Source organism: Polypterus senegalus, chromosome 3 (assembly GCF_016835505.1).
Source record: "Polypterus senegalus isolate Bchr_013 chromosome 3, ASM1683550v1, whole genome shotgun sequence".
NCBI lineage: Eukaryota > Metazoa > Chordata > Cladistia > Polypteriformes > Polypteridae > Polypterus > Polypterus senegalus.
The window spans coordinates 215,525,747-215,549,695 of record NC_053156.1 but is presented as its reverse complement, the minus strand read 5'-3'; the positions used below and the strand labels follow the sequence as shown (position 1 = coordinate 215,549,695).

The following is a 23,949-nucleotide window of genomic DNA, read 5'->3' as shown; positions in this document are numbered from 1 at the left end:
TATAAAAAGAAAAGTGCTTTTAGGCAACATAATACTAATGAGGCAAGTGTTTCTCAGAGACATTTAAAGCTCGTTTTTAAAAAAACTGAACTTAATTACAAAGACAAAATTGTCCACACATAGTTTGAAATCAGAGTAGTCCTACATTAAAACATTAACTGGCCAGCAGCATACAAAAATAATAAATATGTAACAGTTTCTTCATTTTGGTTCCAGGTCTGATTTACCTTATTTGTTTAATGAAAATTACTTGAGATTTGAGTATTTTGAGTTGACAGATTTGAAATGCAAAGTTTAAAGCAGATGGTTTCAGATAAGGAGAAGTTATTTTTTGATCAAAACGATGTAAGAAACATATTTCAAAGGTCAGAAACAAATAGTTATGTTAATGGAAGACCCTTGAAATATTGTGCAGCTCCATCTTTAATGTTATTTTTGTATTGTTATTAGAACAGTATATGGTTCCAAAGCTATGGAAACTGTCTAATTCCATTAATTCCAGGAGTTAAAGACAAAAACCTTAAAACCTTAAATGACTCCAAACTAAGGGATCTGGCATCACTGGTTAAAACTATTTGTAACATTATAAAAACAGAATAAGGTGACAGAGGTTCATGTCATTCGCCTGCCATTCTAATAATGTGACAAAGGATGCCATTGTAACTTTACTTCATCTCATGCAAAGCTCCTGTTTGTAGACTTCACATCAGCTTCTCATATCATCCAAGCCCATCTTATTTGCTGAGAAAGAGGCTTTTTAAAGACTTTAATTTGCACTTGAATTTGATTAGGCTGCTAATCAATATTTCAACAGATAGGCCTCAAAGAGTGAAAGTCAAGGCTTGACTGTCTGACATGGTGTCTTCATCCACATCCATTCTCCCATAGTAATGGTCCTGGCAGTGTAATCAGAATATAGGTTCAATATGTCACTGTGCTCTGTGCAAATATTTTAAATCTGCTTTTCTTTTCTTCTCACAAGTACAACTAACACAAAGCCTGATTTAGTACAGGGGCCCAGCACTTAGAACTGCTAGGCAAACATCTTAAGACAAGACAAGATAAGGACAACTGTGAAATGGGCAATGTGCACCATTTCTGTGTGTCAGAGTGAGCATGACATTGGATCTTATTTTCCTTATTTGGAATGGCATGATTTACCTAAGTGGGGGCCTGCACATGGAGAAAGAGTATAAAGCCTAAGAACATTGCCCAGCACACCTTTCTAGCAGACGGATGGATGGGAGATAACATCATCCGATCCTGAAAATCCTTTCAGCGCAACAACGAAAATGGCGGACTGTATACATCAAGCTCTCACTTCGGTAATAGACTTGTCATGGCTTCCTCGTCTGTTATGGCGTGTAAATCGTCGTTAAATAAAGCTGTTATTTCTCCAATGTCTGCAAAGAGGAAAAGCAGCTCCTCTATTGTCAAAGGAAGCTGAGTCGTTTTAGTGCGAGTCCTGCCATTATGCCACTCTTTCAGAACATTGTGAGTTTGTCTCTCCTTATGTTCTGCTGGACAGATTTTTCAAATCTTAATTACAGCAACAAAAACAGAAAAAAAAACCAAATTGTAAAATGGAAGAAAAAATAGCAAGGTCTCACTCAATAATCAGATCTTAATAAAATAATAATCAGTATTTTAGAAAGCAGGGTGTATTCTCTCATACAGAACTTACTCACTATTTCCACAACCCCAGTTGTTGCCATCAGGTCAGAGGTTTAAGCTTCCAAGGGGAAATGGCAACCATTTGAAATACTCGTTTATGCCAACTGCTACTCTTCTAAATCCATTCAACTCTAATAAACATCTAAAGGCTAAAGGTATTGTATAATGAGTTGATCATTTGTATCAATCATTACTCATGTCATAATGTTAATTTCATTTTATGTACAATATATATGATCTAATATTACACCATAAATATTATGCTCACTGTTGAGTACATCTTTAAAGCCATGACTTCATTTGGACTGGATGAACATCTTTTGAAGTCAGACAAGCAAATGAGACATTACACAATGTACATACTTTGATACATCTAAACACAAATCAGTGGTTTATCCATCCATCCATTTTCCAACCCACTATATCCTAACTACGGGGTCACGCTGGACCCAATCCTGGAAGGAAACAAACCCCGGGCAGGGTGCCAGCCCACCGCAGGGCGCGCACAAACACACACATAGACCAAGCACACACAAGGCATAATTTAGAATCGCCAATGCACCTAATCTGCATTTCTTTGGACTGTGGCAGGAAACCGGAGTGCTTGGAGGAATCCCACACAGACATGGGGAGAGCATGCAAACTACACGCAGGAAGGACCTGGGAAGCGAACCCGAGCCTCCTAACTGCGAGGCAGCAGCGCTACCCACCATGCCACCATGCCGCCCAATCAGTGGTTTACTAATAGTTAAATGATTACTTGAACAAAAAATATTGATAAATACCAGTCAGGTTTTAGATCTAATCATAGCACAGAAGATGCATTGGTTAAAGAAGTTAAAGACTTACGACTTAATGCCAATGCAACTCATTTAATATTATAGATTATTAAAACTTCCTTTGAATGGGTTGACATGGGTAATGTTTCAAACTGGATTTAATTGTATATAAAAAGGAGTACACAGATTGGAAGTCTTAGTGACTATTTGTTAGAAATGATTGATATTACATATTACATGCTTCAGTGGTCATTTCTCAGCCCTTATCATTCTCAGTTTGCATGATCCCATTCGGTCTGATCTTTTCTGAATTTCAGGTAAATCATCACACCAATGTAGATGACAAACAGCTTATACTCATCTATAGCACCAGAAGACCCAGAGGTTCTTAACTCCCTGATTACTTGTCTTCCTAGCACTAAAACGTAGATAAGCAGTAATTTCCATAAATTAAATAAGAGAAAACCTTAAACTCTAGCTCCAATAAAAAAGTCAAGATCTTAGGAAATGAACAGATCATCTACAGTGCTAAATTTTAAATTAGATAGAAACTGTTGTACAAAAACTGTGTTTTTTTCTTTTCCACACAACAATAAATTAGACCTTTTCATTGAAAGACAATTGAAAGACAATGAAAATTCAATGGAGTCAATTGGTTGTGTCTTTAGATTATTTTAATGCATTCCTATCAGGAATACCTTGAAAAAATATAAATCAGCTGCAGCTTGTTCAAAATAAGCAAGAATCCTTTGAGACTGGTTCTAAAATGCTCTGAATTGCCTTTAAATTGTAAGGATTTAGAAAAATTTAACAGCTCTCTCTTAACAAGAACATAGAGACACAGTTGAAAATTTCTTAAGGACATATTTTAAACCAAAGGTTTTTTTCACAAATGGAATCACAAGTACGTGATGTTATGTTGTAGAGAGCAGGACTTTAGGGGCCTTCGGGTCTCGACTTGGTGTTATTTTGAACAATCTTGGAAAATAAGATGGGCGAGCTTGTTGGGGTGAATGGCGTGTTCTTGTCACAATTGCTCTAAAGTTCTAGTGTTGTAATTAATTTTGAAATGCCTGTCCTCATGATTCATAATCTCAGACATTCATTTCACCTTGTGGTTATTTTTTCCATTACTGTATTTGTAATGGCTGGAGGTTTTTTCTTTCTGGTTCTTTTACCATAGCATATATTTTCAAATAGGACACTGACTTTTGCCAATGTATCCATTACAATGTGTTCCTTTCTATTTTATTTTATTTTTATTTGCCCTGCAACCCTACTTAGGACTGAGCAGGCTTTAAAAAAGGTATGGTATTGTTATTTGTTAAGGACTTTGAGCTGCACTGTTGTTGTCACATCAGTTCAACGTTTAAATAGGGAAAAAAACTGACAAAAAGTTAAGATAGGGATTACTAATTCCTCAGTTAAATGTTAAATTCTTTAGGGGAACAAAACATCTCAAATGGCAACATTTCATAAAGAAATAGAGAAGTGCCTATGTTTGGAAACAAATTCATTTTGGACATTTCTCTGTTATAAAAGAAAATCTTGAGATGAGACAAGACTTTTGCCAAGAGATTTTCTCAAGTCCCACTCTCCTCTCAACCATTTACAACCACACCCACAGACCACTCACCTATCATTTGTGTAAATCCTTTTGGCAGACACAGTTCCTGCACTTTCAGCTCTTATAAATTTTTACATTTTCCTCACTTTAAGATCCCAATAAAAGAAGACTTGTTATGTCCAAATCTTATTGATGAATTTCATCCTGAAGGGTTATCAACAGAAGAAATACGGGCAATCCTAGCACTGAGAAACGATGAAGTCAAACGAATTAACATGAAAATTATCGATCGGTTACACAACAATTACATGTAAATTTTTAACAGGTGACATGAAAGATAATCTAGTACATCTTCTGCGGATAACATTACACACCAAAAGAGATCTTGATATGCCATTCGTATTAAAGTTTTTACAGTTTCCCGTTATCAATAGCTTTTGCTATGACAATTAACAAATCACAGGAACAAACATTTGAAAAAGTCGGTTAATTTATTAGAGAGAAAAAAATGATATTCACTCACGGGCAGTTATACGTTGCATTGTAAGTCCAAACACATAATCAAAATTGAATGTGATATTGATGAAAAGTTAATCCAAAAATTGTTTTTACTGAAGTTTTACAGTAAAAGTGTAAGTTTAATAAGTATTTGTGTGTTAATTTCAAAGACAAACAGAACAAAATTGTATAACGCAACAAATACCTTTAACGCAACATGAAACATAATTTTCTTTCAATTTTTAACGTTTTACTATATTTAACTATGGTTAATTACTCGCTGTAATATAAAATAGTTAGGTCTATTACGCCTATGAAACAATTTCCATGAAAATAGCAATCTGTTTAAATTGTTCATCTGCATGCCCATACAACGACTGGCAGATCCGCAAAATGGCTAACTCGTAGTTCCGGCTCAGGGGTTGGTGAACAGGGGGCAGAGCCCCCTAGTCTTATTACCTGCAAAGACTTTCAAATCTTTTACAAAAGAATAGTGAAGATGCAACCATTTCACTGTACAAAGGAAGCAGTCCATACCATTATTCCATCTACTGAGAGAATAGGAACAGGAGAAAAAGATATTTGCATACAGCAGGTTACAACAAGATGAATAATTGGAAAGCTTTTATTTGGTCTTCAAGTTTTAAGATACGTTTTTATGGAGTGTTTCCACTTCAATATACATTTTTTGGATGCAAAATAAAAAAGGAATCCATACACTTACAACAAAAATTGTCACAGACTTAGAAAACCTGTACAATCTCAAGACACATTTCTGTTTTCACATAGTCAGATTTAATAAGTACATCAATGAAAAAGCCTCTGAGCTCTGTTAGAGATACAAATTTATTTGAATGGTGGCTGCTAACAGAGTTACTTGGAAACAGTTTACAACTTCCTAATGTCTAACATACTGTAAATGCAGAAAATTCTAAGAATTCTGCTTTAATTGTGCTACATCTAACATTTGCAAATGAGTTAAATAAACAGTTAATACTCCCTTGCAATGCTGCCTCTGAACTAATATACAAGACCATTTAGGGAAAAGTGAAGTCTTACTGTACAGTGTAGTATATAGAGTCTGCAGATATGCACCTTAGACTAAATAATAAAAGCTTTGATACTGGGAAAACAGGTAATATTACCAAGCTAAGTCACTGAAAATACAATTCTTCATTTTAAAATCAACCTGCTATATTTGAATATCCCTGAATAGCATACAGTGCACAAGTGAGCACAGACACACATAGAAAGGCACGGGTATTGAAAATGTATACCCCTGATTTGATATGTTGTGCTATAAAAATGCTTCTTTGTGTATCTGTTTGCGCTTAATAATTGAATATTTTTAAGAGTTACGCGCCAATTAATGCTGTTCATAAAGTATTTTCTAAAATTATGTCAGTGCGTAATGCAAGCAAAATTTTTTTTTAAAGTCACATACCTTATTATTTCTGACATAGTATCTTTTTAAGATTTGAATTCATCGTTACACAGTTCTACAGTGAAATTCTTTAGTATTTAAACAAACAATACAAGTCACTTTATTGAAATTCAGATGATATGCAGTGCTGAACCTTTAGGGTTATATTGCTAAAAGATTCATTATAACACAATAAAGAATTAGAGAGGAATGTGGCTTAGTGGATTTTTATTAGAAATATTTCTGATTTTAAAATATTGTGGCTTATTGTAATTTAATCAGAAATATTTCTTATGTTAAATTATTACCTGAGTAGTTCTATATGGATTTTTAAAATTCGTCTAAATGATTGATTTCAATTGTTGTGTCAAATCAGGGGTTGGACTGCTATTCTTTTTCCATCTACACTACAGTGTCATGTTACTTGAAAGTTCACAAATGATCACAATTAATATAAATTTTAACATGATACAGAAGAGAGTTAAGTCAATATCGTAAGCACAAGTGGAATGATATGCAATCCTACCATAATGTTATATTAAAGTGTTTTTAAATTATACCAGTGCCCCTTTATAAAACATACTCGATAAGTAATCAAGAAATGCAGTCTTAATGTTGACACTTTTGAAAGACTACATATTTAACAAGAGTATGTTTGTTCTGAAAAAATGTTTGCTTAGTAAATGTTTGCATAAGTATCAAAATTTGCGGAAACCCATTTTTCTAGGTTCTTGTTAGCCGTGGACACCCATCCATTGTCCTTTTAAATGTCAATAAATGGTTGGCGCCTTTTTATTTTACAAACGTAGTCTATTCTTGTATAATACAGCATATCATATGATAAAGTGTGGTGCATACAGTTTTCAGAAGACTTGAAACGTCTGAAGACTCTTATTCCTAAAACTACCGAGTGATAGAATATGCACATAATAAAATACACCAAAATGTAGGTATCGGAGTAAAAGTCCCGTGTTCTGAGGAGCTCAAAGCCAAAGAAAGAAAGAAAGAAAGAAAGAAAATAATGTGCCAGGAAATAGAACTGACAAAGGGAGACTAGGGAAAGAATAGCATTTAGAAAGCAAAAGGTCAAAATTAGAAGGAACAAAAATCTGGAGGCAGTTCAAAAATGGTGTGTTAAAAATCTTAGCCAAAAACAAAAGCAAAAAGTCGTTTCCCTCATTAAATTGCTTTTTTTTTTATGAAATATAGATAAAAGTAGATAGTGAACATACTGCGCCACCATCTTAAATACTGGTCCTACAATGACATCAGGCAAAATAATGGTAGCAGACACTTTGTAGCAATGGATTCTGTTGCTATATGTAATATGGCCAATGAAACTGAGCATAATCTGGTGTCTTTTGTGATAATATCACAATTAAAAATGGTGGTGTGGTAATGTCACTGTCATAGCGATAGAATAAATATACCATAACAGAAAGCAAAGAATATTACGCAAACGGAATCAAAAAGGACAGAACATAACCAAAAAATAATAGTAATGAGAAAATCATGACACGTGTAATGAGATAGCACCTCTCAGCTCCAGCATTTCCAGCAGATACTCAGTTTAGGAAATGGATGGATGATTTTATCAGTTTCTGTAGATGTTAGAACAATTCATACTTCCATTATTATAAACTCATCCTTCTTTAAAGTTAGTTATACATTTAACTTTAAACAGACCTTTACTTATTTATATAATAGTGTTCATCTGCTCGGTGCATCTGGTTAGACTTAATGGTAACACTTTAGTTTGGGCACTGCAAAGATGCGTCTATTTCTCATTCCCCATATTGTAACAAGACTTTAACGTGCACTTCCTTGGGTCTTTATAACTCTTACAAAGCATCAGTAAAGTGTTTATTCATCTCTGCAATGTGACCTAATAACAAAACTTCACTTGGCTGGTCTGAGGTGGCTTAACTGAGACACATTTCTCTTCATATTACATATTTGGTATAAGACCTGTGAATCCTCCATATTATCAAGTAATTTTACCGTCATGTCCTTATGTCACGTTCCACAGAGATGAATAACCAATATGCTGATGTTTCGTAAGTGTCATGAAGACCAAAAGAAGACTTTGTCAAGGTCTTGCTACATAAGAGTAAATGAGTAATAGATGCATTTTTGCAATATCTAAACTGAAGTGTTACCAACTTAAGTAAAGAATGAAGAGTATTCTTTGTTTCACATTCTACACTTGTATTATAAAATCATATATAGGTGTTAGTAAGGTTCATTGAAGAGATGTGGGACATATTTAATATTATTATTATTATTCTATTTTAAAAAAGTGGACCTTTCTTGAGATTTGAATTATCTTAGTAGCTTAGAAAATCTTAATATTGCTTAAAAGAGAGTACAAAAGGAGATATTGGCTATAACCTGGCCGCAGGACCATGTTCTCAAAGCAATTCTATGCATAAAAGGAAGATACACAAAAGGCTGGCAAATGGAAAAAGGACTTTGCAAATGGAATTGTCCTCTTGAAGGACTCATTTTTAAACAGATGCTCTCCAGTGTTCCTATGGTCCTTCAACTATATGCTATATTGTAAGCATAGACTCCAGTAAAAGTGTTTCATGCATCCATGAGTGGCGGGTTCAGTGTTCTTTGGTTATTAATATAATGCCCTCACCAAGGTCCAATATTTTAGCAGTACAGGAGAACGCCCATACTGCAACTCCTTTTTGAGGGAAAGTATTTAAAGAATATAAATAAGACTTAAATTTATAGTTAAGCAAATTGTTCAGTTTTCCCCATTCAGACATGTACTATTTCATTATATTGTCACCTTCAGTCACAACTGTAACAGCCAGACCCCACTTCTATCTACAATTCAGTTCTCTGTCAAGTCATTTAAATGTTGCCAAATTTGCTTTTTATATGGCTACCAGAGAAACCTTCAGGTTTTCACAGTAAACAGAACCCTTAATAATGGCTTTGTAGGCAGCCCAATACTTTAATAGCAACAGCTGTAAACGTAAAGTAACATTTTCTCCATTTTACAAGCGTGAAAGCATGCATGATTAAATAACAAATATTTCTCAAACGTATCCTCAAAGTGTTTAGTTTACAGTCTAACCTGACAAAAATGAACACAAAGGCCACAAAACAATTCAGACACAACATTTAAAGCTCTGTAACATCAAAAGAATTGGAACATAAAAATGTCTGCCTTGTTTTTGCTTTAACATGATGAAGTTTATGTGTGACCCCTTTTGCCTGGTGAGCAACAAAAAATAGATACCGCTATTTTTATTAGTGGTTGGCATGGCCTGTTTCTAAATGTTTACATTTGCTATTCTAAAACAAGAAAGAAAAAACAAGAAAAATTACTAGAGGACCAGGAGTTGGCAGTGAAATTCTTTGTTAAATAATATACACTTTCGTTTTAATTACCTAAAAGCTTGGAAGTAAAAATATGAACTTTTCAACCTTCTTTACAGCAATGCATTTTTTCGTTTTTGAAACTTCATCATACAAAATTACAAAAAGTCAAATGGAAAAATTGTTCAGAAGAATTAAAATCCACTAGAGCCAGTAGGACAATCAGGTAAGATGAAGGCATGTCTCAGTGTCAGCTATTCCACAGCTTATTTTCAGAATTGTATCTGCTTTATGATATGGCATGCTCCACTAGCCCATTATCATCCTGTGTTTATTATTTTATTAGATATCAACTGAAACAACAACAAAAGCCGTCTTTCCAGCAGTACTGAGCAGCACTACTCATCTTGATATAACAGGACCCCACTGAAAATTGTAAGCGGCTCATCAGAGAATGCCAGTTTGCCCATGACTAGGTCAATGCAGACTGTTTCTCCTTCGTTCAAATGCAAGATGATGTTGAAGACAGCCAGTGAGCCAGGTGTTTGTTTGTTTTCAGCTATGGGTTTGTTTTCAAGTCCTTCGATCTGAAATCCACCAGAATCCACTCTTGCGATTCCAAAGTTGGATTTAGACAGCACTGCTTCAATCTTCTCGTTATTGAAGCCTGTCAGAATGGCACTGAAGAAGTAACGTCCACTTACAGGTGCAGTGAATATTCCTGAAATGATAAAATCAAATTGTGATTGTGTTAAGGACAAAAGCAATTATTTATATGGGCACATAGATAGATAGATAGATAGATAGATAGATAGATAGATAGATAGATAGATAGATAGATAGACAGATAGATAGATAGATAGATAGATAGATAGACCACATGCACATCAGAACAGGTCATCCACCTGAAGCTAAGCATGTTCAGGGCCCAGCCAGTACATGGATGGGAGACCATCTAAGAAAACTTGTGTTGCTGCTGGAAGAGATGTTCTGAATGTGGACCCCAATGCTTCTGTGCAGTGATGGAGACATTGTGCTGTAAAAATGGTGCTGTCCTTCAAATGAGTTGTAAAACTGAGGTCCTGAATCGCTGTGGTCATAAAAGATCCCTGGGCATCCTTCATAAAGAGTAGAGTGTATCCCAATGTTCAGGCCAAATTGCCCATCACAGCCTAGTCATTCTGACCCCCTAATCATCCCCTATCTCTAATTGGCTATCTCTCTCACCACTTCACCACCTAACAGCTAATGTCTGGTGAGAGTTGTGGTGTAAAAATGGCTGCCGTTACATCATTCAGGTGGATGCTACACATTAGTGGCTCCCCACTTGAAGTGCTTTGAGTAGTAATAAAAGCGCTATATAAATGTAAATAATAAAAATTATTATTATTATTGTAGAGAGAAGTTTATTTGCCCCAAAAGGAAATGTAGCTTTTACCAAAATACAATTACAGAAATATTATAAAAAACAACAGCAGCAACCCTCTTGAAACACACACAATAATTACAAAACATAAGAAAAACTTATTTTTGGACAATAATAAGACAGCAATTTCTGTGAGGCATTATAAAAATGTACTGCCATACATATGAAGAAGCCCGGGCTCATTTCTTTACATATTTCTATTTAATGTTTTTTTTTTGGCTAAAACTACTTAATAGTACAGTAGTGTGTCATAGAGAGGATTAGATCACCTTACATTAGAGTGATCCTCAGCAGCACAGAACCACCTTCAGTATGACTAATGTCAGTTCATTCTCTGGTTGTCCCTCTCCCTCTCTCTTTCTCGTATCTTCCTGACACCTCTAAGGTGACCCAACAATATACATCTTATTGAAAACATATCCTCCTCCTCGAGCCGCCACCTTATCATGGTGGTGGGGTTTGCGTGTCCCAATGATCCTAGGAGCTCTGTTGTCTGGGGCTTTTTGTCCCTGGTAGGGTCACCCAAGGCAAACTGGTCTTGGGTGAGGGACAAGACAAAGAGCGGTTCAGTTAACCTACCCTGAAGAATAAAAACTTTGGATGGCATTTTCCCTCGCCTGGACGTGGGTCACCGGGGCCCCCCTCTGGAGCCAGGCCTGGAGGTGGGGCTTGATGGGGCTCGGCCAGGCACAGCCTGAAGAGGCAACGTGGGTCTCCCTTCCCATGGGCTCACCACCTGTAGGAGGGGCCAAGGAGGTTGGGTGCAGTGTAAGTTGGGTGGTGGCCGAAGGCGGGGACCTTGGCGGTCCGGTCCTCAGCTACAGAAGTTGGCTCTTGGCACGTGGAATGTCACCTCTCTGAAGGGGAAGGAGCCTGAGCTAGTGCACAAGGTTGAGAGGTTCCGGCTAGATATAGTTGGGCTCACCTCGACGCACAGCGTGGACTCTGGAACCAATCTCCTTGAGGGGGCTGGACTCTCTACCACTCTGGAGTTGCCCCTGGTGAGAAGCGCTGAGCAGGTGTGGGCACACTTATTGCCCCCCAACTTGGAGCCTGTTCTTTGGGGTTCACTCCAGTAGACGAGAAGGTAGCCTCCCTTTACCTTCGGGTGGGGGGACAGGTCCTAACTGTTGTTTGCGCGTATGCACAGAACAGCAGTCTGGAGTACTCTCCCTTTTTGGAGTCCCTGGAGGGGGTGCTACAGGGCACACCTTCTGGGGACTCCCTCATTCTGCTGGGAGACTTCAATGTTCACTTGGGCAATGACAGTGAGACCTGGAAGGGCATGATTGGGAGGAATGGACCCCCTCTGATCTGAACCCGAACGGTGTTTTGTTATTGGACTTCTGTGCTCGTCACAGATTGTCCATAACAAACACCATGTTCAAGCATAGGGGTGTCCATATGTGCACCTGGCACCAGGACACCCTAGGCCTCAGTTTGATGACTGACTTGTGGTTGTGTCATTGAACTTGCAGCCACATGTCCTGGACACTCGGGTGAAGAGAGGGGCGGAGCTGTCAACTGATCACCACCTGGTTGTGAGTTGGCTTCGATGGTGGGGGAGGATGCCGGTCAGGCCTGGTAGGCGCAAACGTATTGTGAGGATCTGCTGGGAACATCTGGCAGAGTCCCCTGTCAGAAATAGCTATAACTCCCACCTCCGGCAGAACTTTGACCACGTCCTGAGGGAGGCGGGGGACATTGAGCCCGAATGGGGGCCATGTTCCGTGCCTCTATTTTTGAGGCAGCTGACCGGAGCTGTGGCCGTAAGTTGGTCGGTGCCTGTCATGGCGGCAATCCCCAAACCCATTGGTGGACACCGGCGGTGAGGGATGTTGTCAAGCTGAAGAAGGAGTCCTACAGGACCTTTTTGTCCTGTGGAACTCCAGAGGCAGCTAATAGGTACCAGCAGGCCAAGCATAATGCGGCTTCAGTGGTTGCTCAGGCAAAAACTCGGGTGTGGGAGGAGTTTGGGGAAGCCATGGAGAACGACTTCCGGCGTCTATAAAGGGGAAAGTGGTTCAGTGTCAACACTGTGTATGGTGGGGATGGTGTGCTGCTGACCTCGACTCGGGACGTTGTGGGTCGGTTGGGGGAGTACCCCCCTAACATGCCTTCCAATGAGGAAACAGAGCCTGGGGACTTGGAGGTGGGCTCTCCCATCTCTGGGACTGAGGTCACCGAGGTGGTCAAAGAACTACTTGGTGGCAGGGCCCCAGGGGGTGGATGAAATACACCTAGAGTTCCTCAAGGCTCTGGATGTTGTAGGACTGTATTGGTTGACATGCCTCTGCAACATTGCATGGACATCAGGGACAGTGCCTCTGAATTGGCAGACCGGGGTGGTGGTCCCTCTCTTTAAGAAAGGGGACCAGAGGGTGTATTCCAACTACAGAGGGATCACACTCCTCAGCCTCCCTGGAAAAGTCGCGGAACAGTGGACCAGCTCTACACCCTTATCAGGGTCCTGGAAGGTGCATGTGAATTTGCCCATCCACTCTACATGTGTTTTGCCTTCGACCGTGTCCCTCAGTGAATCCTGTGGGGGATGCTCCAAGAATATGGGGTACCAGATCCCCTGATAAGGGCTGTTTGGTCCCTGCACAACCAGTGTCAGAGCTTGGTCCGCATTGCCGGCAGTAAGTCGAACCTGTTTCCGGTGAGAGTTGGACTCCTCCAGGGCTGCCCTTTGTAACTGATTCTATTTCATAACTTTTATGGACAGAATTTCTAGGCGCAGCCAGGGCGTTGAGGGGGTCCAGTTTTGTGGGCTCAGGATTGGGTCACTGCTTTTTGCAGATGATGTTGTCCCATTTACTTCATCAGGCTGTGATCTTCAGCTCTCACTGTATTGGTTCGCAGCCAAGTGTGAAGCTGCAGGGATGGGAATCAGCACCTCCAAATCGAAGACCATAGTCCTCAGCAGGAAGAGGGTGGAGTGCCCTCTCAGGGTTGGGAGCGAGATCCTGCCCCAAGTGGAGGAGTTCAAGTATCTCGAGGTCTTGTTCACGAGTGAGGGAAGAATGGAGCGGGAGTTTGGTGCAGCGCCTGCCGTGATGCGGGCTCTGCATCGGTCTGTTGTGGCAAAAAAGGAGCTGAGCCGTAAGGCAAAGCTCTCAATTTACCGGTCGATCTACGTTCCTACCCTCACCTATGGTCATGAGCTGTGGGTAGTGACCGAAAGAACAAGATTGCAAATACAAGCGGCTGAAATTAGTTTCCTCCGCAGAGTGCCTGGGCTTTCCCTTAAAGATAGGGTGAGAAGCTCAGTTATCCGGGAGGAGCTCAGAGTAGAGCCACTGCTCCTCCGCATCGAGTGGATTCAGATGAGGTGGATCGGGCATGCCTCCTGGACGCCTCCCTGGTGGAGTGTTCCGGGCATGTCTAACCGGGAGGAGGCCCTGGGGAAGACCCAGGACACGCTTGAGGGACTGTGTCTCTCGGCGGGCCTGGGAACGCCTCGGGATTACTTCGGAAGAGCTAGTAGAAGTGGCCGGGGAGCAGGAAGTCTGCTGCCCACGGGACCCGATCTCAGATAAGTGGAAGGGGATGGATGGATGGATGGATGGAAAACATATCACTAAATAATGCTAACATTTAGTATTGTTCAATGTTTAAAACTTCAGGATAGGTAGAACATTAATTATTATTGTAGATTTTCCTTGCGTTCCCCTACTCCCTGAGTGCCATTGAACTGCAAAATATCTCAACATTTACAAGGTTGCTTTAAGTTCATACCTCATATAAGGGGTGGCAAGTGACACTGATGGTTAATGCAGCTGTTTGGTGAGCATATGTATTATGGGGAGTACACCAACATAAAAGAGTCACGAGAAACAAGGAGGGCTTTTGTTGTTATTTAAGATATTTGTTTGGTGACTTGTGACTAAAGTACTGGCACAAAGCTTAGACAATCTGCAAACCCTTACAAAAATGAAATATACTAGAATAAAATCAAAAAATATGTTGATGTAAATTTCAATATAATCTAACATACTGAAAATGAACCTCAAACATATATTTTTAAGATTATATCAGATATATAAGTACATTTTCCTTAATATACTGTAAAAAAAACATTTGCAATTATATCATGAAAAACACAAGCAATAGACTTTATGTGTCGAGACTGAAGAAAAATCATTCATGTCTTATCTTTTTACTTGTGTAAGAGTTGAACACAGTCTTCCTGCTGACTCCAATTTATTTTGCACTCCTTACAACTCACTAAAGGCAGTTTAAGCAGGAAGAATTCATAGGCATCAATTTACAATATTACTACTTAATGTTTCTATTTTTTTGTAATTTGTGTTGCCACAGTGTCATTTGGTTTAGAACATGTCTCAATACAAGAAACACCTGGAAGATATCTATATATAATATTTTCAATTCCATGTTAATATATATTTTAAAATATACCAAAAATGACATGTATCTTAAAATAAAAACTAAAATATATTGTACAGTGTATTAGAACTAAAACTTGCAGTATATTTAAAATATATTGCTTTCTAAAAAGTATCTTACGGTATATTATTCCTAGTATTTTTCAATATACTGACAAGTACTTTTTATATTTTAAAAAATTTATTGCAGTATACAGAAATTACAAAAATGTACTGTCACACATGTGTGATTAGGAGACAGCTAAAGGGCCTGAATAATAGTAGTACCACGCCAGACCAGGGGGTGGCGAGCTGCACTAACTTTCTCTCTCAATTCCCTGCAGACCATCCATGGGAAATCTCACTAGGTTCCGGCGCCATTGATGACGTCACTTCCAGTCCCGGCACTATTGATGACGTCACTTCTGTTCCCAATGATTTCACTTCCTGCACTGGCCTTTAAAGCCGCCATATTTTCACCATAAAATGAGTTCTGTTTTGGACTCAAACCTGTAAATATCTCAGACCCATTTGCAGCCAGGGTTTATTATATGGGTGGCTGCCCCAAACCTTTTTAATGTCTGGTGATTGTTTTTGTGACAGTACATTTTAGTATAATGCAAGATATTGTAATATATTCATCTTGGAAGTATTATAAAATATTTTAAAATATATTCACAGATCTAGCAGCGGAATTTTTTGAAATATATTTTATAAGTATTTCTTTTTGTTAGAGATTGTTCACTTTACAAGTAAAATGTTGAGTGGAGACGACTTCTGTATGTACAGGAAAGTGATGTTTTTTGAAGTTAACAAGTGTCATGCATGAGCATCTGAGGAACCCCTTCCAGCTTCGAAAAAGGTACATAATAACCCACCGGGACAAGAGGGAGTGCCAGCGCTAATACCATCTCTTAGCTCTAGTAGGGCACCTCAGTCATGACTCTGGTCAACTAAGCTACATTTCCTTCTGGACTCTCATAAGATGGTGTCTCATTCAGAGCAACAATGTCCTGCATGAGTGAGCTCTCAGACCTGGACCTGCTCAATGGAGCTGAGAGTTTAGAGAAGCCGTTGACACTTAAGAAGTAGATTTTGCACCAATTTTCTGTTGGGCCACAGCATGCTCATTTTTACTCATTTTTATGGACATTAGTAGTAAACAGTATGGCATCCCGACTGTTTTTTGGTCCTCTGCTTCCTTATTTGCCTTCTGCACAAGATTATATATAAAACCATGCCCCTTCTAATGTTCACATTATGAGAGCAAATGTACATTGGGTGATGTAGTGCAAAAAAATAAACTATATGGCTTTGCTGCTTTACATAAAACATGAGATATACAAGAAGCAAAAGCACTTGAAAAGACTGCAGGCTCCAAGACTCAAAAGCACGCATTTGTTTACCTGATGGACTTACTAAAGAGGGACTCAGCCACACTGTCCTTGGGATGAACAGATAATAAGTTAGCCATATGGAAGGGAGCAACATTATGGAAAAGATAAAGGACTATTGATTCTTCATCAATGTAAATAATATTTTAACTAATGTAAACATCATTTTCACAAAAAATACCTAGGGTAAACACATATGATACTTTAATTGTAAACCTTTTTAACACTAGAATTACCAGAGCCTATGAAAAAACTCGTAGATCCGTCCCACTTTAAAACGCTTCGTCCTTTAAATGTGTTGATAAGCAGCAAACAGCAAGCAGCCTGCGATCACATCCCCCACCCGCACAGTTTTCTCAGCTCAAGTCTGTTTACCTGCGTGTCAGTTGCTTAGAGTTATATAGAGTGAGAAGTCAAGCAAAATGACACCTTTTATAAATACTATATCGTTATTTGGAACACTTGCATTTCATGTGTGTTCCTTGTCTACAACCATCTATGTAAACACATTGTTAAAACAGAATCATTTTTCATGCTTTAATAATAACTGACAAAATGTAAATATGAAGTGTATAATGTGTGAAGTCTGAATTCCAAATATCAAAGAAACACTTTCAAAAAAGGTACAAATATAACAGAACAAATGCGCTTCCCTTCAGAAATATAACTGCAGAAAAATAACCCACGTTAGGGTGCGACATTGACACGCAGTTGCTATGACAGCTTCAGTGGCACAACGGTATCAACTGTCGACTGGTAATCAAAGCTTCACGGGTTCGAACCCGGACAAGTCCGTTTTGAGAAGTGAGCTGCTCGTATTCTTACTATTTTAGAATAAAAACATACATTTGATTACAGTTTGTAACAGCCGGTGTAAATGTATGATACTTGTAAAGGTTAGCTTTGTTTTTTTTTTATTCAGTTTTATTCTCTCAGCTGCGTTCATAATCCCAACACCACACCCTCCCCCCCCCTCCGCATTTGACACTGCTGTTTTCACATAATGTATGTTTTTATTCTAAAATAGTATGAATACAAGCAGCTCACTTCTCAAAATGGACTTGTCTGGGATCGAACCCGTGAAGCTTTGATTACCTGTCAATAGTTGATACCGTTGCAGCACCGAAGCTGTCGTAGCAACTGCTTGTCAATGTCGCATCCTAACGCGGGTTGTTTTTCTGCAGTTATATTTTTGAATGGAAGCGAATTTGTTCTGTTAAGTTGGTACCTTTTGTGAAAGGGCTTCTTTGATATTTGGAATTCAGGCTTCACACATTATACACTTCATTTCTACATTTTGTCAATTATTACTAAAACATGAAAAAGTTTCTGTTTTAACGATGTGTTTCCATAGATCGTTGTAGACACGGAAAACACATAAAATGCATGTGTTCCAAATAATGATATAGTATTTATAAAAGGTGTGATTTTGCTTGACTTCTGACTCTACACAACTCTAAGCAACTGACACGCAGGTAAACAGACCTGAGCTGAGAAAACTGTGCGGGTGGGGGATGTGATAGCAGGCTGCTTGCTGTTTGCTGCTTATCAACACATTTAAAGGACAAAAGATGCTGATGAAGAGGTGCGAAGCGTTTTAAGGTGGGACGGTCTACGGGTTTTTTTCGTAGGCTCTGGTAATTCTAGTGTTAAAAGGGGTGTATACAAGCATCTTGCGCAGTGCAGCATTGAGATTCGGAGAGAGTCATTATGATTTGCCTGCACCATTCAGACCTGTGAGATACTCGGCCAAGATCGAGGAAGGACTGAGAGAGATTAAATAGACTATGTCACTGAACTATCCTTGGTGCCTGTGACTCCTTTGGTTGCTGTATATGCTTTTGGAAAGAATATTCAAATACATAACTCCTTTGTAAAATTAGCTGTTGATTTAATGAATCAATTTCTCTTGGTAATGTTTTTTTGATATTTTAGCACATCTAGCTGATTTGTGGTAAACATTAAGTAAAGGTGGTATCTGAATGATTTAGAAATAAAATGTGGTGCTGTTAAATGTCAATGTCATAATCAAATATAGTATGAGAGTGCTATTTGAGTCAGCTTATTCAGCTCACTGCAAATGTGTATATATCATAATATAGTGATTAAGTGTTAAAGAGACAGATGCCCTCTTGTCCAACATTGCACCATCTTGATGCGTGTGGGGGTGTATACAACAGTGAGCGTTACCAGGAGTGTAGGCAAAAGTGCACATAAAAAATAAATAGTGTGTTTCAGGCCAGAGAAACTGACAGCAGGCCACAGCAAGGCTGACAGAGGTGTGGAGGAGCATTGGTGTTGTGGAAACATTTCAGTGACAGCTTTGCCTCTAGAAAGTGGGCTTCAGAGAGATAGCCGGAGGAAACCACTGTAATGTCTTAATGAGGTCTGATCAAAATCAAACCAACGGTTCCACAATCTTACAGGTGGATGATCTAAGATGATGTGGCCTAGTGGATGAAACGTCTGTATTGTGATTCACTTTGTTCCTACTAGTGATTTGCAAAATAGGTACGTTTTGATATGCGCAGTGTTGCAAAACTGTTACTAAGATTAATTTCACAGGCAAATTTTGCAATTGAAAAGCAAAAAACTCACTAGAACAACATTAGAACATTAGAAACGTGGTGAAAACAGGCCAGTCAGCCCAATGAGCTTTGTTTTTGGGGGAGACAAAGTAAAGTAGCACATATCTATTATACTGTATAGTGTCTTTCATATCTGTCTGTCATGTTTTATGTGTGTGCACCCACACCATTTGAAAACTGAATGTAATGACTTGTTGGTTAGTTAAGGACTTCCAGCACAGCATTTTGGCTGAGATAACGTTGTATATAACATTGTATATTACACAGAAATTTCCCTGAAAAGTGACAAAAGACAGATGATATAAACTGATGAATGACTGATAAAGATCTTCATTGCAAATATGCAGCATTAGCCCTCTTTAAAGGGAACTACAATAGAGTCTATACTTACCTTTGAGCTTTACTCTGTAATGTCAATGCAAATTATAAATACAGCTTTATTTCACCAATTTTTGTAAAGTGAAAATTCAGTTTCTCACAAATTGCTTTCCTAAACACTAGTGCCTACAAGTGAGGGACGAATCGGCAACCCAGCCAGTGTGGACCCCACTCCCTTACCTGGCCAGGAAGCCTCAATAAAGAATTTCAGGGAGGGAATGAGAATATTTCTATTCCATACCAGGATCTGAATGTGGAACGACATTACAGCAGCTACAGCAGATCTGGCATCCTAACAGCCACTGAGTGACATCCAGGATGGACTTGGTAACTGGGAAATGAACAGCACAGTGGTTGACTGCCTGCTATGGGCAGAGCATCCCCCTGTACATTGGGGGCAGCATCCTATCTGGTGAGCCCTATTATGGACACCTGCAGGGCAGCATGGGAGTTGTGGTTCCATGGTCCTGCCCTGTCAGGTCCTGTGGGGGATGACAGGGGGAGCTGCCAGATAATGACGATACAAGAACTATTACAGTCCTGCCTGACCCGGAAGTGCTACCTGGAGGCAGTTGAATAAGCACTGGAAGTATTCCTGGGTTCAGAGTTAAAAGAGAGTCCTCCACATGGCTCCTGGAGTTGGAGTTGGGAAGAAGAAGACAATACTCTCCTGGAGGAGTAAAAGAGGGATTAAAGGAAGGAAGGATTGTATTGTTGTGGTTGTGGAAACAAGATCATTTTTAATAAAAATGAATTCACTGACTGTGTGTATTTGTGTCTAGGGTTTTGGGGCTCAGTAATTCCAGTTACAGGTCACATTATGTAACATTCCTGTGCCCAGCTAACCAGTATATATATATATGTATAAGTATATACTAAATATATATATATTGTGAACCTTGATCCGGACACAGACAGATGGACAACGATTTCTCACCCAACACACCCATTTATTATATTTCCAGTTCAGTGCACTTCCCAGTGCCTCCAGCATCGATCCCCCAAAGTCCAGGCCTCACAGTCAAAATGCCTTTCTCCTGGCCGCCTCCAGTCCTCTCTCCAGTTCCGTCCTTCTTCCACCCGACTTCCGCTACTGAATGAAGGGAGGCGGCCCTTATATAGGAACCGGATAAGCTCCAGCTGTTTCCCGGCATTCCTCCGCAGACGCGCCCCAGTGTGGCGGAAGTGCCGGCTGCGCACCTGGAAGCCCTCCGGGTGTCCCCTGTCTTCTTCCCCCCAGCACTTCCTGGTGTGGCGGAAGTGCTGGGCTCCAGGTTTCTTCAGGCACCGGGGCGCTGCCTGGCAGTGGCCACATGCCCCTACAGGGTTGAGCCCCCAATACAACCAGGGCGGTTGCCCCCTTGCAGTCTGGAGGAGGTACAAGCCCTCCTCCGGTCCTCCTGGGCGTCCCGGCTGGGCTCCACTCCCAGCCGCCTGTGACAATATATATATATATATTATTGTCATATATATATATATATATATATATAACAGTAATCCCTCCTTGATGAAAATCCAATGTGTAGTCAGTGTTTCAGGGTTTGTGGTTTTCCCAGTAGAAACCATATGTTTGTATGGCTATTTTTATATAGTTTAAGCCCTGTGGTCCCCGGCTGGGGCTGGAGCCCGGCCGGAAGTAATTTCGCTTCAGGAGGACGAGAGCGAGGTGCTTGTGCCTCCGTTAGCAATTTTCTGTCCACAGACCGGTTTTTCTGCCTCTAGTAAGTTCTGTAGAGGAGCAGCCGTCCTGGTTATGTTGGATGGCCTCGGAATAGCCTAAAATGAGGGACTTGTTTACATTTCTTAGGGTTAAGCCCAGCCCTGTAGGGACCCGTGGCCCCAGCATACAGAGTGAGGACGTAGGATCTGATCCATCATACGGCCCGGCGCCATAGAGTCCGATGCCGATATATCCTGTGTGAGATCCCTCGGCCGGGCTGGAGCCCAGCCTGAAATCGATACAGACGCCGAACCGTCTTGCTTTGGGAGGAGGACCAGAGGAGGGCTTATGCCTCCTCCAGACCGAGAGGGGGCATCCGTCCTGGTTATACTGGAGGCCTCGGGTAGAGGGCTTGGAAGCCCAGCCCTGTAGGGGCCCGTGGCCACTGCCAGGCGGCGCCCCAGTGCCTTATTATCCGGGATGCCGATATATCGGCACTTCCGCCACACCAGGAAGTGCCCAGCCCTGTAGGGGCCCGTGGCCACTGCCAGGCGGCGCCCCAGTGCCTTATTATCCCTGGTGTGGCGGAAGTGCCGGGGGGAAGATGACAGGGGACACCCGGACTTCCGCCACACGGGGGTGTGTCCGCGGGAGATTGCCGGGAAGCAGCTGGAGCCCATCCGGGTTCCTATAAAAGGGGCCGCCTCCCTCCAGTCAGCAGTGGAAGTCGGGTGGAAGAGGACGGAGCTGGAGTGAGGACTGGAGGCGGCCAGGAGGAAAAGAGGCACAGGACTGTGTGGCCTGGACATTGGGGGAATCGGTGCAAGAGGCACTGGGGTTTGTAGTGCACGTAAATCTTGTACATAATAGTTGTAAATAAACTGTGTGGTGACAATATGATGTCCGTCTGTCTGTGTCCGGGTCCAAGTTCACAGCCCTTATAAACTCTCCCATACTGTTAACATTATTAGAGCCTTCTAGACATGAAATAACACCCATTAGTCAAATGTTTAAACTGTACTCCATGACAAGACAGAGATGACAGTTCTTTCTCACAATTAAAAGAATGCAAACATATCTTCCTCTTCAAAGAATGCGTGTCAGAAGTAGAGAATGTCAGAGAGAGAGAAAGAGAGCGCGAGAGAAAAGCAAACAATCAAAAAATCAATATGTGCTTTTGGGCTTTTAAGTATGCCGAAGCACCGCGATAAAGCAGCATTTTTTAGAGGAGCGTCCGTATCCTCTAGGCAAACAGCCTCTGTGCAAACAGCCCCTCTGCTCACAGCCCCTCCGTCAGGTAGAGAGAGTGAGAGAGAGAGAAAAGCAAACAATCAAGCACCGTGCGGGAAGCATATCTTATATCATTGAGGAGTTTTAGTTAATATGTAATACATGCTCTGATTGGGTAGCTTCTAAGCCATCCGCCAATAGCGTCCCTTGTATGAAATAAGCTGGGCAAACAAACTGAGGAAGCATGTACCATAAATTAAAAGACACAGTGTCCGCAGAAATCCACGAACCAGCGAAAAATCCGTGATATATATTTAGATATGCTTACATTTAAAATCCGATGGAGTGAAGCCGCGAAAGTCGAAGTGAGATATAGCGAGGGATCACTGTATATATATATATATGTATATATATACACTTATTCAGTATTTAAGTTCCACACTTATTAAGCACTTTGGGGAGGTGTTAACTAAAGAAAGATACCATGCATAATTGTTGGCAAAGCGAGCTTAAAGACTGGTGGGTAAAGTCCAAAAATACAACTGTTTCTCCATTCACCAGTTTCTATAAATAAAAAAAAAACACCTACCAGTAGAATCGTCATAAAAGTTTCCATCATTTACTAGGACTTTATCAAAAATGACTGTGCCAGTAGCCATTTGGTCATTTTGTAAAGCTGCTGAAAATGCCACTTTGGGAATATCTGCATTTGTTCCACGAGGACCTAGCCAAGAAAAAAGATACATATGTAACAAAGAAATCAATTGTAGTTTTTAGTAAGTTACTATTTAAACAGTAACATGATTTATATTAATTAATACTGATAAATGCTTCAAAAATATCAGTGCCAGTGTTCAAGTCAGTTATACATTATATACTCAGACACCCCCACTGGTTAGAATGTCAAGCTTTCCGCAATTAATTTGGTTAGTAATACTGTATATGATTAAAAAGACATACCCTGTTCACCTCTCAGGCCTGAAATAAAAAACAAAACAAAAAACATAAAATTAAATGAAGGAAAACAAGTATTTTATTTACTTATATCAATTTACTTTTTTCATTGCATGCTTGACTTAAACATACTTTTTTTCCCATTTCCCTCATTCCATATCTCAGAATTTATATTGTATTCAGTATTTGTTTATTGAGGAAGCTCTTCTGTTATGGCCATTTTTGAACCAAGAACTGAAGTTTAGGAGTACCAATACATTGCAACCCAAAGAAAAGCAATTTGTTTGCTTTATTGAGAAGAATAATGGGGTTTCAGGAGTGAGAGCCGTGGTGGTGGAGCTTCAGAGATTGCAGTCTCTTGGCTGTCTGTCTTCCTGTACTGATGCTGCAACCAACAAAAGCTAGCAATAAATATAAAATAAAATAAATTGTGTTCACAGCGTTCCAATCTTCAAAATAGTGGTTGGCGTGTTTCATGTAGCTGGCAAATTTTTTTATTCATTCTGTGTGAACAGTTCATACTTTTATCTTCCATCAAGAAGATAGAAGTGTCTTGGAAACAGTAATAAATCTTTCATTGTTATTTTTATTTCATACACACATATATATATATACACAAACATTTAACATATGACTCAGATTATTCTGTTAATA

General features: G+C 39.9%; 1 protein-coding gene across 1 annotated transcript in view; it reads right to left on the bottom strand.

Annotated features, from left to right (window-relative positions):
- Positions 1-5,125: 5,125 nt before the first annotated feature.
- Positions 5,126-23,949, bottom strand: part of LOC120525823 (EMILIN-1-like) — a 195,986-nt gene continuing 177,162 nt past the window's right edge. Inside the window, exons 6-8 of the mRNA XM_039748427.1 lie at positions 23,302-23,319; positions 22,931-23,065; positions 5,126-9,998 (exon numbers count right to left, since the gene is read on the bottom strand). Of these exons, the coding sequence (XP_039604361.1) occupies positions 9,676-9,998; positions 22,931-23,065; positions 23,302-23,319 (476 nt within the window). The 3' untranslated portion in view covers positions 5,126-9,675. The remainder of the gene's footprint in view (positions 9,999-22,930; positions 23,066-23,301; positions 23,320-23,949) is intronic.